Here is a 17,116-nt window from a genome sequence, read left to right as displayed (position 1 = left end):
ACTCAGGACCTGTCACTGAGAATGAACAGGTTGTCTCCAACACCTCCCTGCCTACTTTTTAAAAACTAAAATATTGTACACAAAATTTGAGCACTAGCCCACACACCCATCCCCAGAGGTGGTCTTCACACTGTTTTCGGAATCTAGAATGTATTGCCAATGTTCAGGAATAAAGAGATTTCCCAGGAAGATTGGGAAGGTTGCTTTCCTTGAGGAGTCAGACTTTCTGGTAACTGGGGGTTCATTTTCAACACAAATGAGCAGGGGCTCCACAGCTGCTGCCTCCAGGGGGCGGGAGACGTGCTCCCTAGTCACCACACTCTCCACCACTCCCCAGGGTTTCTTAGCCCTACGCTGCTTTGCTTGTATGTGGGTGTCCAGCTCCTGTAGGCACATACACTTACCATCTTCATGTAAACCCTTTGAAGTTACAAATCTTTTCTTTTTTGTGACAGAGAGACAGAGAGACAGGGACAGACAGGAAGGGAGATGAGAAGCATCAATTCTTGTTGTTCCTTAGTCTCCTTAGTTGTTCATTGATTGCTTTCTCATATGTGCCTTGACCGTGGGCCTTCAGCAGACCGAGTATCCCTTTGCTCGAGCCAGTGACCTTGGGTGCAAGCTGGTGAGCTCTGCTCAAACCAGATAAGCCCATGCTCAAGCTGGCGACCTCAGGGCCTTGAACCTGGGTCCTCTGTGTCCCAGTCCGATGCTCGACCCACTGCACTACCGCCTGGTCAGGCAAAATAAAAGTTTTTCTTCTTATTACTGGAGCTGAAGCAGTTAGTTACCTCTCTGTGCCTCCATTTCCTCACACGTCAGATGAAGAGAAGAGGACCTACTGACTGTTGTCATGAGGATTATTATATGAAGTGTTTAGAACAATACTTGGCACATAATTCTCCTGCTTTAGGCCCACAGTCGTTTATCTAAAAGTCTTGAGGCTAGGCATGCTTTGGAATTCAAATTTCTTTTGGGTTTCAAGAAGATAATACATGTAATTTCATAATGCCAGTGGTGGGATCTGGGCTGGCACCTAGTAATTGAAGGCACTGAAATTTCTGCAGAAGAAAGAATGGACATTCATGTGAAGTGTAGTACAGAATTAAGTAGCTTAGTGGGTGGGCAGGCTGCCTACAGCAGTCAGGCCCTGAGAGGAAGAGGCCAGTCCAGTCCCAAAGCTGCCTTGCCCTTCACCCCAGGCTTTGGCTCTTTCTTCGCAATTTGGGCTTTCTTATGAGAGGAGAAAACGGTGAGGTTGGTTTCTGTTATTGTTGGTCCATTTAATAAAGTAATAGAATTTGTAGTTGGGGGTGGAGGGGGGACAGGACCCCCGGGGTTTCTACAACAGCCCGTCTGGCTGGGCTTCCTGTCCACATCCCATCTTCCAGCTTTCTGCCTCTTTTTTACCATCTGTCACCAGGCCACTCATCACCTGCCAGCCCGCCGGCCGACCGAGGCCTGCCTCATCAGAGCCGCGTGGGCACCCTAAGATACCTAATCTCCGCTGAGAAAACCCTTCTGCCTGGCAGGCCCGCCTCCTCCCTCCCCTTCTTTCCCCCCTCCAGCTCCACACTCCCCCTCTCCTCCACACCCCTGCTCAGCCCCTTCCTCTGCCTGGACCACCACACTCTCCTACCCGAGTCCCATCCATCCTTCAAGGCCCAGCTGATGTCCCACCTGCTCTCTGAGACTTTTCCCTATAACTTTAGCTCAGCTCAATTCTTGGCTTAACTTGGAGGCCCAGCACTTGCCTTTGCTCTCCTTGTGATTTACTGGGTACTCTGCGCAGTGACGCAAGTGGGAGAGGGGAAGAGTTGGAGGTGGGGAGGGAAGAGGGGGTCCAGGAGGGGAGAGAAAAGCGGGTAGCAGCTGGGGCGGTTGGCTTTTTCCCTCTGAGCCTCTGCTGCCCCCGTGCGTTGCTTCCCGTGAAGTGCACCCTAGGCTTGTGCACTTAAACTCAGGCTGCCTTGCATAGTCTGTGAGGTCTGCACCCAGCCTAAGTAAGGATGTCCTGCTTCGTTGGCCAAAAGATTCCGAGGCCTTTAAGCTTGTTCTGTTGAGACTGCTGGGTCATCCCTGTCCTCCTCTTGCCCTTTGGTGACAATATCCCTTCCCTGGTGTGGGGTTTCACTAGGCTAAGCATGTGGGTGAAGGGCCTTTGTCCCAGACCCCACCCCACCCCTTTCTGTCCTTCACTATTGACATAAACAGACGAAGATGCGCACACCTTGCAAGGCTGGACAGATGCTGGCCCTTGTGTTTTGTGCTGTGGGGGAAGACAGGAAGGGAGTGTTTCATTTCTCACCTGACCACTGCGTGAGCCACTACACCCTGATGTCCAGGTGCTGATCACCTGTCCCTGGCTTTTGAAGGTGATAGAAATCTGCTCATCTGGGTCAGAGTGGTTTTCCCCCATTTCTCCTTAAACGTGAATGCTTAAACTATCTCCTTTGTGGTAATCGAATTCAACTGAATTCTTTTTTGTTTTTTTAAGTGAGAGGAGGGGAGATAGACAGACTCCTGCATGCTCCCTGACTGGGATCCACCCAGCCACCCCAGTCTGGGGCAGATACTTGAACCAACCGAGCTATCCTCAGCCCCCAGGGCTGATGCTTGGGCCAACCAAGCCACTGGCTGTGAGAGGGGAAGAGAGAGAGAGAAGGGGGAGAGAGAGGGGGGAGGTTGCTTCGCCTGTGTGCCCTGACTGGGGATGGAACCAGGGACATCCACACGTGAGGCTGACACTCTATCCACTGAGCCAACTGGCCAGGGCTGTTATTATGTAAATTCTTAATCTGTAAATTCCCTGGATAAGAAAGAAGTCGTCTTAATATTGAGGGGTCTAGAGGGAGGCAGTGCTCACCTCTTCACAGTCAGACCCCACAATGACCTCCTTACCTGCCCCAGGTCACAAGGTCCTTGTTGGCACTGTTTCTTTTGACTATTAGTCCTGTGTTCAGTAATGACTGTCACCATTTAAGTCCTCAGATGTGTCTTGATTGGCTTCTTCGCCTGAGGAGAACTGAGAAGGATGCGGGGTCTAGTGATGAAGGGGTAGACGGAGGGAAAGGAGACGGAAGGGTAAAGAGGGGTGCAGGTAGGGCATGGGCGGTTAAATCTGGAGGTGTGGGGTGGTGGACTAACTAGGAGATCAATTTTTAGAGGAATTCATACCTGTCCATTTACTTCCCAAGAACTCTTGGTGTGGCTTCATTGTGTGATTTGAAAGCTTGGCGTGAATAACCTATAGGAATGACCTATACACATATATCCAGGTGTGTCCTAGAGACCTTTGAGGAGGTGGACATGGTGGAGGGGGCTGACTGCATCTCTGTTTCTCCCTCTGCTGCCTAGCCCAGCTGGCATGGGCACACATGCACCCTCAGGTGCCCCTCAGGGGTGCTCCTGGATTCTAGAGAATCTCTTGCACAGGACTGGGTGAAAAGTAGGTGACCCAAGGAAGCCAGGCTCTGCAGGGATCAGTGGCCTGTGGCTCCAGGGGCCCTGCTGTACTGCTGACAACCCCAATCACTCCCCATCATGCTGTAAGTTTAGGGCAGTTCAGGCTAAATGATACAGTGAGAAAATAAGGGCTTTCAAGTAAGTCTGTCTGGGTTAAATGTCCTGGTCACTTATCAGTTAGTGCGACCATTAACCAGTTTCCTTATTGATGAAATGGGAATTCCTACCTCATAGGTTTCCGGTGAGGATTAAATGAGATGAGACACACCAGTCATATGTTTCAGGCCTGAAACGGAGTAGGTGCTTAGTTGATCTTAGTTCTCCCTTCCAAGAACTTTCTGCTCCTAGTTTCACGCAGCTTTTCTAATAGGAGATGGTGACATTTGGAAGTAAAGGCGAAAGGAAGATCTGTACTCACATAAACCACAGCTTCCTGCACATTTGGCATTAAAACATTTATTATTCGTTTCATTGAGCTGGGTAAAGGAATAGGGATTTTAAAAAGAGTTTGCAGTTAACAAAGGAAATGGAACTAAGAGGCAGAAGCCTACATTAAAAGAGGCCCAATATCTCAGAATCAGCAACTGAGACTTTGGGTCCAGCAGCTGTGGCAAATTCCCTCGGTGGGTGGGGCAGCAAGCTTCGGTTGGTCCAGTGATGGCTGTCTTGTAGAAGGGATGCAGTAGGACCCAGGCCCATGTTACTCCATGAAGCCAGAAGAGGGGAGCTTGACAGCCGGCCTCTAACAATGCCCACATCCACACCCCTGTCATCTGGTTCACTGAGTCTTTCTTTCCTGGGCTTCCTGGTGCTGCTCCACCAGGGAGCCAATCCACTCCATGGTTTTCTGCTTGGCTTTCTCCCAGCTGAAGAGCGGCTCATACCCCAGGTCTTGCTGAGCTTTCTTATAGGAGAAGGTGAACACACTATTTAACAAGGTCACATTGTGGCGGTTGAAGGGAGGCTGGTACCGGTAAATCGGACTGAGCAGGAAGCTCACTATTTCCAGCAGGAAGGCGAGCCAGTACTTCAGCGACACAGGAAGGCTCATTCTGGAGTCGAGACTGAAGCCCCATTCTTTGCTCAGATTGTAATTGAGGTGATCATAGCTCTGGTGAGGTGTGTCATCTGAGATGTAGTAGAACTGTCCTTGGATGTTTGGGGCTTTCTTGGGGTCCCGCAGAGCCCTCAAAGCCAGGATGTGGGCCCAGGCCACATTGCCAACATAGACTGGGTTGACAATGGAAGACTTGCTGTTATGAGGCAGGATACCATTGTTCTTCAGGGCGTGGTCAATAAAGCCATAAAGGAACGGGCTTCCTTCCCCATAGATATACATAGGCCTTAGAGCACAAGTGTACAAGGTGCCACCATCTTGGAGAGCCCACCCATTTGCTGCCAGCACAGCCTTCTCGGCAAGCTTTTTGCTGCATGGGTACGCAGCTGGCCATTTTGTTTCGAGATGCTGTTCTTCACAAGCGTTCTGGACGATCTCCGTGTAGGAGTTGGGCCCAGCCACCTCTAGAGTGCTGGTATAGATGAAGATTGGCACACTAGCCTGGGCACAGGCCTCCAGGAGGATCTGGGTACCTGCCCATGGGAACACGCTGTCAGTGTCAGGGAGTAACCCAGAGGACTCACACCCACAGACCGTGTCCACCCCCTGCCCCCTAGGGCGGGCATGACTGCAGATCAGGAATGAATTTTTCTGTGTCTATGGCTGAGAGCTGACCACTAACGCCATAGAAAAATGGAGAAATAAAGAGATTGACATTGAATTCTAGAGAGCAAACTTTTCTAGGCCTATTTTCTAGGCCTCTGGGTTTCATGGACTATGTGTGCACTGTTGTTACTTTATATTTTCCTGACTTTGGACATTAACAAATGACCATTTTCCATTCCCAGCACTTTGTTAATGACAGGCTATTTTAAATTAAAAGAATTAGGAGACCATCCTCTAAAATTATGGACAGTCCTAGTCCTTAGGGGAAAGGGGACAGTTGAAGGATTCTTCATTTCAAACACATAAACATGTTTACAGGTGATATACACATTTAAATACATATTAAATTGTTTCTGTTCTCTTTTCTTAAAGACCAGTAAAAATGTAGTCATAAGGGCGTTTGAGAGTAACTGAACAAATTAGTGGGTTCTGGGAAGAAGCTGGAGATCTAGATTTTGTTACCAATTGTGGGCTCCCTACAAAGGCCGCTCCTAATTCTGTCTGTGACTTTGTTTCCCCAGGTATGAAAAGAGGGGGGTGACAAACCCTTCTACTTAGCATTGTGGAATTCTGCACTGGCCTTTCCTGTTGAGCTTGGTGGGGGGGGGGGCATTAGGAAGAGTACGCCCTCTGGTGGTAATATGTATACTGGGAGGATCTGGTGGAATTCCAATAGCTGGGTAGAACCTTAGCTCCTGAAGAAATCCAGAGACCCTCCCCTACAAGGACTTTCCAGGACAAAGCATCGCTTTTAGTTTTTGCACTTTAAAAACCCCTTTTAAGGTAATTGTACAATTTGATTTTTGGGAGAGACAGCCTCAAACAGTTTTTAAAATTAAATATAGAGGCAGGGAATATTTGGTGCTAGTTTACCTGCAGAGGGGAAAAACACGATTGTTGTGAGGTATTTTCAAACCAGGGAATTATATTGGTTTTAGTCAACTGATGCCTTTTAACATTTCTCAGGGATTTCGAATCTCCTATGGTCGGGAGCTGCTAAGAGTAGGAATTGTGAGAGGGACTGCACACCAGAAACTGCACCCTCTTAGCACCCTCTTTGCAGCATGGGCGTGGCTAAGGCTGTGGCTAAGTAGAAGCTCAAAGGGGCCTTTTTTGAGATTGTACTATTTTTTGGTTAGAGACCCAAACAATAAATTACTTTAGAAAAGGAGTCTCTGGATCTGGCCGGGTAGCTCAGTTGGTTAGAACATAATCCTGCTATGCCAAGGTTGCTGGTTAGATCCCCAGTCAGAGAATATACAAGAATCAGCCATGAATGCATAAATACCTGGAACAACAAATCAGTGTTTCTTTCTCTCTCCTTCCCCTTCTCCCTTCCTTTCTCTCTAAAATCAGTTAAGTAAAAAAAAAAAAAAAAAAAAAAAAAAAAAAAAAGGAGTCTCTGAGTAGACTATATTTGGAGTGCTTGGTGTGGAAGACAGATGGACTAGGGGGATGGGGTCCTAGAAAGACTGGCCCCCACGAATCAGAGGGATGATAATGTGGCAAGCTAATGCAAATGCATCTAGATTTAAAGTAGATTGGAAAGCCAGAATTCTGAAGGAGCCACCAAACATTTAAGGCTTAAGGACCTAAGTCATACTCTGGAACCTGGTTAGAAAGTAGTCCTTAAGAGTAGACCTCGTTGTGAGATGAAGAGATGGTATTATGGATAATGGGATACCACTATTGTTAGGAAATATTACAGGAAGTCAAGTGCCAGGTAATTCTGTAGTGCCAGAGTGCTGTGAACCAGCTTTACCCTGGGTGGGAAGTCCTGCCTAAAGGAACTGGCCTGGAGCGATAGCCCATCCTTGTAACTGACTTGGGGCCACCTCTTCACGAAGCTCTTAGTTCTTGGCCTGACTGTGTGATCACCACCTTAGAACCCCACAGAAGGGCTCCAGTGATGACCAGGGAAGCACCTGTAAAGCCTGGCTCCAGCCCAGGGATGCTGGCTGGGTATCCAGAGTTTGAGGTTGGAGTTTAGTTCACACTTGATTGGGCAGCAGTAGAAAGGGCTTTCGTGGCCTTTGGAGTCACACAGCTGTGGGTTTATAATCTCAGCCCTAGTCTTGTCATCCAACAACCTGAGGGTAACGGCCTTGATGCCCTCCATTAGCTGTGCCAAGCAGAAGCACAGGGCCTTGTCAGGTGACCGGTGATGGGGCTTCTCCTATCTTCCTGGTTCTGTCTTCCCAGCCTCACGTGTCCACCCTCCTCCCCCTCCTCCCCAGGACACTGTACCTTTCAGGTTGACATTCATGATGGTCTCTCGTGGAATGACATTAAAGACGTCGATGACAGAGGCGGCGTGAATGACAGCCGAGGTGCCCTCGCAGGCTTTCCTCATGAATTGTTCATCCAGAATATCCCCCTCCAGCAAGGTCAGCTGGGTCTTGCCCTCGAACCCTGCGTGAACACTTGTCAGGTCATTGGAAGGCTTTCTGGATCTAGGAACTCCCTGACAAAGGTGGCATTTTACCCAGTTCTTCAAGGACCGGCAGATTGGGGGCAGGGTGAGAGGGGGACACATTCCATGGAAGGGACAAACAAACCAAGGCTCAGAAATCAGAATGCATATTGTTTATTGGAAATAGCAAACTACTGTTCCCACCCCATCTCGTCCCAGAATAGAATTTGAGAAGGGAGGAGTCAAGTGTGCCCAGAACACTGAATTGTTAAAGAGATCCATGAGTTTTCAAAGAGGTTGGGGGTAGGGAACAATACAGAGAAGACAGAAACTACAGTTACCCAGGTGCCTCCAAGGTGCCCTTGTTAGTGGCCAGGAGGAAGTAAGAAGGACTAGACTCAAGAGGATTTTGGGGGGTGGGTAAGGGAGGAAGAGCATGGGAGGATTCTGTGGGGGAAGGGGAAATTCCGTTTTCTCCTTTTGGTTCTTATGGGTGGTCAAATAAAGAAAATAACATAAGACAGACAATTGGGAATTCACATAAGCATGAGAATTCCAGAGACAGTAAGGCAAAATGAGGTATATATGTCATAAGGGATTAAGAAGAAGAAGGCAGGGATCTGGGACTTCAAAGGGAAGTAAGACAATTCACAGGGAGATGAAAAGAACTAAACTTAGTAAACAAATGTTTTTGCTGGGCTCTCTAGTGGGTCACAGAGAGGACTTTGATCAAAGGGCCTTGCTGGGTTCCTCCCCATTGGCCACACCTAGTTCAGATTACACTATGGTTATCTCTGGTGATACTTCTTCCCAGAATAGGCCTTCTATCTGAAATTCTTCTTGGCAGTTTGGGGGAAGGTCAGAGTTTCTATCTGAGCCTTTTGTTTCTTAAAAATAAAAGAATTCTCATTTCTCATGCCAGAGAGAAGCATTAGAAAAAAAAAAAAAGAAAGAAAGAAAAAAAAAAGAAAGAAAAAGAAAAAAAAAAGAGATCCATGAGAAGTTCATAAAATTCATCAAGGAGAGTAGCATGTTGTGGTATAAGAGGACAGAGCTCAGACTTAATTCTGTTGGGGCTAGGACTCAGGTATAGATTTGGAATACGCAGAGAAACATGAACTGAGCAGGAAGCACACCCCGCCCACCGTGGATTGGTGTGGGGGGCGAAGGGAAGGCAGGGTGGTGAGAGGTCAGTCAGTGTCTGACCAGAGCTCAGATGTGGAGGACCGGAACCAGGGTCCCAGCAGCTTCCCTGCAGCAGAGACGGGGAGGTGCACAAGGTTCGACTTTCAGAAGTCACCTTAACACGTCCTGGTCCTCACTGGACATGGGCTGAGAAGAAAAGGAAGAGTCACAGTCTCGGATGACCAGGAGGACAGTGGAACCACTGACAGGGAATTTAGGGTGCGAGCTCTCATTAGATATCATCAAACGCTGATACCAATGTTGCAATGAGTCAGCCTCCAGCTGTCTCACCAAGAGCAGTGGATTCAACGTCAGGGTCTCGCGACTTGGAAGTCCATGGGAAGTGAAATGCCGCTGTGCTACCCACAGTTTAGATAAACAGCCCACACTCGTTCTGTGCTTTCTGCTTTACACTCAGCTTTCATCATTTTCTGACTTCCTGTCACAGCTGTCTCATGAGATAGATGTTCTGATGTCCACTTTACAGGCAAAGAAACTGAGGCCCAGAGAGCGAAGAAGCAGGTCTAAGCCACAGTTATAGTGATGACTCAGCCCGCCCTCTTCCTTCTAGCCTTGCTCACCTTCCCCTGCCACCTAAGTGCCAGACTGGTCCATTTCTGGGGCAGAGTAAGAAGTCTGTTGAACTAAAGTTGGCTGCGGGGGCCAGAGAACAGTGACAGAGAAATTCAGAGGGAAAAATCCAGGAATTCCCTTCCTGGGTTACAACTGGGAACAACCATCTTCTCTCCTGGAGCATCTGCCAAGTTTTCTCTGCCCCCAAGAAGACCCCAGAGAGAGGGAGAGAGAGAGAGAGAGAGAGAGTGTGTGTGGTGGGGGGGGAAGGCAGGGGAGAAGCTGCTAGAAATCATCTAGAGAGTAGAATTTTCTCTGATGATGTCCCCAGGGCTGCCCTCTCCACCTGCTTCCTCTGCTTCTCTATTGCTGGGGAGTTGGGGATCCAAAGCCAAGAGAGGGAACTCCTTCTGCCAGCCCCCCTAGCCTGCAGGGACGTGGAGAAACCAGGAGAGGGTGCTGTGGAAGCCAAGTGGTGGGCTTGGCTGAAGTGGTGCGACTTGGGTGGGAGGGAGGTCCAGAGAAAAGCTTCTAGGCCAGAGGTTGGGAAGTTATGGCTCTCAAGCCAGATGTGGCTCTTTTGATGGCTGCATCTGGCTCGCAGAGATATCTTTAATAAAACAATAATAACGTTAAAAATATAGAACATTCTCATGTATTACAATCCATTCATTTCCTACCGCTCATGTTCATGGTTGCGGGTGGCTGGAGCCAATCACAGCTGTCCTCTGGGACAACACCAAATTTTTATTGGATAATGCATAACGTACAAGGGTCGTTGTATGGCTATCACAGAATTACATTTTAAAATATGTGGTGTTCATGGCTCTCTCAGCCAAAAAGCTTCCCGACCCTCGCTCTAGGCAAACTCGTGGCTAAGAGCACAGATGCTGAGGCTAGGCTGTCAGGTTCAAGTTTAGCTTCGCCATTTCCAGCTTTGGGACCTTGAACAAGTAAATTAACCCCTGCTAAGCTCTGAATGTTTGTGTTCCCCCACATTCATGTGTTGAAATCCTAATGCCCAATGTGATGATGTTAGGAGATGGGGCCTTGGGGGGGGGTAGGTCATGAGGGTGGAACCCTCATAAATGGGATTAGTATTTTCATAAAAGAGATCCCCAAAAGACCCCCCCTTCCATCATGAGAGGATGCAGCAAGAAGGTGCCAACTCTGGACCCCCAAAAAAGCTCTCATCAGAATGTCACCATGCTGGTGCCTTGAACTTGGACTTCCAGCCTCCAGAACCATCATAAATAGATTTTTGATGTTTTCAAGCTACTGAGCCTCTGGTGTTTTGTTACAGCAGCTGAACGGACTAAGACAGCCTCTCTGTCCATGTCTGTCCTCATCTTTAAATGAAGAAGGGTACTACCACCCGTCCCTTCAGGTTAAAAGGAGCAAATGAGTTACATGCCAAATACTTAGCGCAGTGCTTGGCACAGAAAGAACATGTAAGGATTCTCTAGTTCATCTTTATAAGGACCCTGCCTATTCATGACACCACCTGCCATCACATTGGGAAACTGTTCGTTTGGCTCAAACATTGCCCTTTGGGGAGTCCACTGTCAGATTACAAGCTTTGCTGAGCTGCAAGGATTACAAAGATTTGGTGGTAATTACTTGTGAACTGGTTTCTTGGAGACACTGTTGAAGCAGAGGGTGGAGGCAATAGGAGGGTTGAAGAGGTCATAGGAGAAGAAAGAGCAGAGTGTTGGGTGCAGTCCAGGAGAGCAGCTGGGGTGTCTGTGTGGGAGGCGGGGTCACTAGGACAGCATGTGGACTCCCAGTCTCCTGGGGCTGGGAATAGGACAGGGGACACACAGGGGAAACTCATTTTTCCAAGAGTCAGCCTTAGAGCACATAAGCTGTGATAAAGCCCCGGTCTGAGTTCTGGTACTCATTAACCAGAGGGCCTCTGTCGGAGCTTAGTCTTTGTGGATCTTGATTTCTTCATTGTCCAAATAGGGTGATCCTACCCTTTCTACTATCCCCACTGGACTAGTTTGAGGATTTGGGGGGTGGAACAGGTTGGAAAATGAACAATCAATCCAACTTTTGCATTTGCACAAGGGGCGGTAATCTGGGGAAAAAGCAATTAGCTGCTACCACCAAGTCTGTAGTCACTCCCTTGATGAGGAACAGAGATAAATGGTAGAAAAGAATTGTGCAGGGAGTTCACCGAGGCGAGTCTGTGCCCGTGCCACCTCACACTGTGTCTCTGGCTCCCGACTGTGCCCTTGGGTACCCTTTCCGCTCCTCACCCACTCTTACTGTCATTCCCCCTATTCTCTGTCCCTCTTCTCTTCTCTTGCACTCTAATTCTCTCTCTGTGTATCTTTCTGTCTCTGTCACACACAAAAGCACACTCAGATTCACCTTCACCTTCACTTCCATTTATAGGGTGAGCAAAATAAGTTTACTGTTGTTTGTATGGAAAATAATACAACAATAAATAACGACAGAAGGATAGACTTGGTTTCGTGTACTTACAACTGCAAAGCTACCTTTGCCCACCCCATATTTTCCCTTCACTGGAAATGCTAAGTGAAGCCACAGAAAGACCAGGGCACTCAAGAGGGGTGGAGACCCCCTGGTGGGGTCTCCAGGTTAATGGTGCTTGCCAGCCCTTTGGAGATGTTTCACAGTCATTTCAGAACGCTGAAGAGTTGTCAACAAGGGAGAGAACCAATATTTGATTTTGTAGATGAGAAGCACAGAGGCCTAGCGGCCCGAGTGGTTGGCTGCCAGCCACCCTGTCTGGTTCTGGGCCAGTCTCCTGAACCCCCAGCCCAGTATCTTTTCTATGACACCACCTGTGATTTCCTTTCTGATGACTTTGGATATGAGGATTAATTTTGATTGGCTACTGTGTTCCTTAATTTGTTAGACAGGAACCCCCTGCTCACCCCAACACAGGGTTTATGACAGAGCTGCATGCCCATGCCTTGAGTTCACTTACTAGAAAATTCCTCCCGCAGTTCCGGTCTGAAGACTTTGTCCAGTGCCCGGATCTCCTGCAGCTCTTTCTCCTCCACCAACAAGCGGATGATCCTCTGGCCCAGGAAGCCTCCTGCACCTGTCACAAGGCAGCTCCAGCTAGCCATGGTCACACCTGGGAACCAAGAAACATGCCAGAAACCAGAAAGTATGAGGGAATGGATTGGAGCAGAGGGCCAAAAACAGGCCAGGGGTCACAGGCTCACCCCAATCCATTCTGTTCCCTCTATTCAGCGTTTGCAACCCTCCCCTCCACCCTCGCATCCAGGAGTAGTTGAGAGAAAATATAAAAGCTCTAACCAGTTAGATTGCTAAATGCCAGATGGAATAGCCTGGGTTCTGTCTGGTGTCCTAATCGCCAAGGACGAGAGGGAGCCTTATGCGCTGTCCCCTCTGCCTTGGCCTCTTTATCTCAGACTCTACTACATATTCATTGCTCATTCCGGTCCCAGGATCCCTCCTCCCACAGTGTGGGAGCTTCAGCTTATATCTCATTCCTGCAAAAGCACAGGAAGAGAAAGCAAACTTCAAGGCCAGCATGATAAAGACCCTTGGTTCCACCCACAGCCAGACACCCAGCAGGTGGCACCAGCTGTTTGGGATCCAAAATCTGTGCCTGTAAACTAGACTAGGAGCTGGCTTCCAGCTCGATAGGCATTTTGCCTTGTGAAGTAAGTACATCTGCGGTGAGGGTGGGGGGCAGTGCGAGGGACCACTTTAGTCCACTGTCTCCTCTCTCAGAGTATGGCTGGAAATATTGCCATCTTGCAAAGTTGAGAAACTTGCAATGGTGGCAGCTCCAATCACTGCTGTACAAAGAGGTGACTTTCTTTCCCACCCAGTATATCCAGAATGTCCATTTGTGTCTCCCCTGGAGAGCTCTGTGGGAAGCCACCTAGTGATAACCACCAACTTCTATGACCTGTATCCTGGGGGGGGGGGGGGAGTCCTAGTTGTGGGTCACAGTGCCTTTTTTTTTTTTTGTATTTTTTTCCGAAGCCAGAAACGGGGAGGTAGTCAGACAGACTCCCGCATACGCCCGACCGGGATCCACCCGGCATGCCCACCCGGGGGCGATGCTCTGCCCATCCGGGGCACCGCTCTGTTGCAACCAGAGCCACTCTAGCGCCTGAGGCAGAGGCCACAGAGCCATCCTCAGCACCCGGGCCAACATTGCTCCAATGGAGCCTCGGCTGCGGGAGGGGAAGAGAGAGACAGAGAGGAAGGAGAGGGGGAGGGGTGGAGAAGCAGATGGGTGCTTCTCCTGTGTGCCCTGGCCAGGAATGGAACCTGGGACTCCTGCACGCCAGGCCGACGCTCTACCACTGAGCCAACCAGCCAGGGCCCACAGTGCCTTTTTTTAAAAATTTTTTTTTTTTTTTTTTTTTTTTTTTACAGAGACAGAGAGAGAGTCAGAGAGAGGGATAGATAGGGACAGACAGACAGGAACGAAGAGATGAGAAGCACCAATCATTAGTTTTTCGTTGTGACACCGTAGTTGTTCATTGATTGCTTTCTCATATGTGCCTTGACCGTGGGCCTTCAGCAGACCGAGTAACCCCTTGCTCGAGCCAGTGACCTTGGGTCCAAGCTGGTGAGCTTTGCTCAAACCAGATGAGTTCGCACTCAAGCTGGGGACCTCAGGGTCTCGAACCTGGGTCCTCCGCATCCCACTCCGATGCTTTATCCACTGCGCCACCGCCTGGTCAGGCTGCCTTTTTAATTATAGGCATTTGCACTCACCACACATTCTGTTTGTAAAACCACTCAGCAGATTCTGAAGCCTGTGCTGGAACCTAGAGGTGCTCAAATACCATCGCCACAAGCTGTTCATGTCCAGATCTTCAGTGTTAGTTCTGCGCAGCAGGGCAATGGTGTACACCATGTAACCAGCACACGAAACGAGACAGAGAATGTTTCCTTCACCTAGGTTGTTCCTGCCCCTTTCCAGTCAAATCCCTCCCACTTCCACTCTACCCCAGCAGCACTTGCGTCCTGATCTTTAGGCCCCTAAGTACTCTCCTAATTCTTCTAAAGTCTTTATGGTTCTGGATTCTATACTTAAATATAGAATCCATATGAAATTAAGTTTTGCACATGAGGTACAGAAAAATTTACTGTTGTATTTATGACTCTCTGGCCTGTTCTTTTCCTATTTCAATCAGTTTCTTCTGTTTTAATTATTTGCTTCCTTTTATTTACTTTGGGTTCCATATACTCTTTTCCAAGGTTTCTGTGGTCAAACCTTTTCTTTTTCTTTTTCTAGAGCAGGGGAGGCAGAGAGACAGACTCCTGCATGCACCTGATGGGGATCCACCCGGCAAACCCTCTATGGGGCAATGCTCTGCCCATTTGGAGTGTTGCTCAGCAACTGAGCGATTTTTAGCACCTGAATCAGAGGCCCAGTTCAGCGATGGAGAGCCAATTCCCTTGTGCCAGTTGAGCCATGGCTAAGAGAGAGAGAGAGAGAGAGAGAGAGAGAGAGAGAGAGAGAGAGAGAAAGAGGGGGGAGGGGGGAGAAGCAGATGGCCGCTTCTCCTGTGTGTCTTGACTGGAACTGAACTAGGACATCCATGTACAGGGCTGACACTCTATCACTGAGCCAATTGGTCAGGGCCTCTTCTTTTTATTTTTTAAAACATTTTCCAGCCTGACCAGGTGGTGGCGCAGTGGATGGAGCATCGGACTGGGATGCGGAAGGACCCAGGTTCGAAACCCCGAGGTCGCCAGCTTGAGTGCGGGCTCATCTGGCATGAGCAAAAGAGCTCACCAGCTTGGACCCAAGGTCGCTGGCTCCAGCAGAGGGTTACTTGGTCTGCTGAAGGCCCACGGTCAAGGCACATGTGAGAAAGCAATCAATGAACAACTAAGAAGTCGCAACGCGCAAAGAGAAACTGATGATTGATGCTTCTCATCTCTCTCCATTCCTGTCTGTCTGTCCCTGTCTATCTCTGCCTCTGTAAAAAAAAAACAAACAAAAAAAACAAACAAACAAAAAAACATTTTCCATTGATTTGAGAAGAAAACAGAGGGAGAAAGAGAGAGAGAGAGGCAGCAACTCATTTTTCCACCTAGCTATTCCATTTAGTTGTGTACTCATTGATTGCTTCTCATGTGAGCCCCAACTGAAGTCAAACCTGTGACCTTTGGTGACCTTTGGATGCTTTATCTCTTGCGCCACCTGGCCAGGGCCTCTTTTGCTCATTTTTATTTCAGGTTATTTTTTTTTCTTACTGTAGAGTTTTTTTTTTGTTGTTGTTGTTGTTTTAGAGGGATTAAAAAAATTTTATTTAGACAATTAATTTTAACGGAGTGACATTGATCAATTAGAGTACATAGATTCAGAGAAAACATCTCCAGATCATTTTGACGTTTGATTATGTTTTTTTTAATATATAAATAATTTTTTATTTTAATGGGGTGACATCAATAGATCAGGGTACATATATTCAAAGAAAACATCTCCAGGTTATCTTGTCATTCAATTCTGTTGCATACCCATCCCCCAAAGTCAGATTGTCCTCCGTCACCTTCTATCTAGTTTTCTTTGTGCCCCTCCCCCACCCCTCCCCCTCTCCCTCCTTCCCTCCCCCTGCCCCCCCCCCCCCCTGTAGCCACCACACTCTTATCCACGTCTCTTAGTATCGTTTTTATGTCCCAGCAATGTATGGAGTCCTGCAGTTCTTGTTTTTTTCTGATTCACTTATTTCACTCCATATAATGTTATCAAGATCCCACCATTTTGTTGTAAGTGATCCGATGTCATCATTTCTTATGGCTGAATAGTATACCATGGTGTATATGTGCCACATCTTCTTTATCTAATCTTCTATTTTTTTTTACAGTGATTAAAGCCTTTAAGCAAACTCTTGGCCAATACAGCAAGAATCCATAAAAGAGTAGTGTCCTTAACATGTTCACCAAGTCCAAGTTGGCCCCAACACCATGCCAAATCCCTGAAAAATGCAACCCAACCCCAGTTCAGTCTCTTAGGAGCTGTCACAAGGAGCAGGAGTCCAGGAAAAGTCTACATCTAGGAAAAGTCCGCATGGCACTGGAATTGTTGTCACAATTCTATACTTTGCAGCTCATGTCCAAGTCTCAATGACCGCTGCTTCTAGCTGGTAATAATTCAGGTAGACTGGAAAAGCCATCTGCAACATGTGAGGATATGGAGCTTCTGTTTTCCTCTGCCTGGAGAGATGAGACCAGGTTGCTTTTGCCTAGAGCTCTGCGACTGTGGCTTGGTAAAGAGAACCTTGGGATACCCTAAGCTGGGTGGCAAAGGTAAATTCATAATAGAAGTTGGCAAAAGGGGGAAAGAGAGCTCTAAATTAGGAGTAGGTCCCAGCCTGAGATATGAGTGGGGCATTGAGGTAGGAGGAATAAAGGAAACACTATATATTAAACAAAGCAGCAGGAAATAGGACTATCAACACCCACAACAGAGATTTTTGAGGGAAGAATAAAAAACCTGACTATTCAGGCAAGGCATAGTTAAGTGGCCCTTGTGCAAATGAGATCAGTTTACCTGCTTCTTGGAAGAAATACCCTAGACTCGTCCACAGTGTCGTAGATGGGGCCGACGGCCCTGGGCACCTTCAGCCTTGTTTGATTATGTTGAATACCCATCTCCTAAAGTCAAATTGTCCTCTGTCACCTTTTATTTGGTTTTCTTTATGCCCCTCCTCTCCCCCTAACACCTCCTTCTCCTCCCTTCCCCTCCCCCTGATAACCAACGCACTCTTATCCATGTCCCT

The 17,116-nt window shown here is 48.1% G+C and overlaps 1 protein-coding gene across 1 annotated transcript; it reads right to left on the bottom strand.

The window, feature by feature from the left end:
* Positions 1-3,895: 3,895 nt before the first annotated feature.
* HSD3B2 (hydroxy-delta-5-steroid dehydrogenase, 3 beta- and steroid delta-isomerase 2) lies at positions 3,896-12,829 on the bottom strand. Its single transcript, XM_066268125.1, has 4 exons — positions 12,657-12,829; positions 12,319-12,471; positions 7,436-7,600; positions 3,896-5,055 (listed from the first exon to the last, which is right to left on the bottom strand). Exons 2-4 carry the CDS (start codon positions 12,461-12,463, stop codon positions 4,244-4,246), a joined length of 1,122 nt encoding a protein of 373 aa, XP_066124222.1. The 5' UTR covers positions 12,464-12,471; positions 12,657-12,829; the 3' UTR covers positions 3,896-4,243.
* Between the last annotated feature and the right edge of the window lie 4,287 nt (positions 12,830-17,116).

This window comes from Saccopteryx bilineata, chromosome 3, assembly GCF_036850765.1.
Source record: "Saccopteryx bilineata isolate mSacBil1 chromosome 3, mSacBil1_pri_phased_curated, whole genome shotgun sequence".
Lineage (NCBI taxonomy): Eukaryota > Metazoa > Chordata > Mammalia > Chiroptera > Emballonuridae > Saccopteryx > Saccopteryx bilineata.
The sequence above is the reverse complement of the archived record's forward strand: the minus strand, read 5'-3'. Positions and strand labels throughout refer to the sequence as shown.

What these genes read in the sequence shown, in the direction of transcription:
- HSD3B2 (XM_066268125.1), bottom strand. Translation starts at nt 12,463, where the DNA reads ATGGCTAGCTGGAGCTGCCTTGTGACAGGTGCAGGAGGCTTCCTGGGC. An exon ending in ACTGCGGGAGGAATTTTCTA is followed by an intron (nt 7,601 to 12,318) that starts GTAAGTGAACTC and finishes GTGTTCACGCAG; the next exon opens with GGTTCGAGGGCAAGACCCAG. An exon ending in CATGAATGTCAACCTGAAAG is followed by an intron (nt 5,056 to 7,435) that starts GTACAGTGTCCT and finishes TCCCATGGGCAG; the next exon opens with GTACCCAGATCCTCCTGGAG.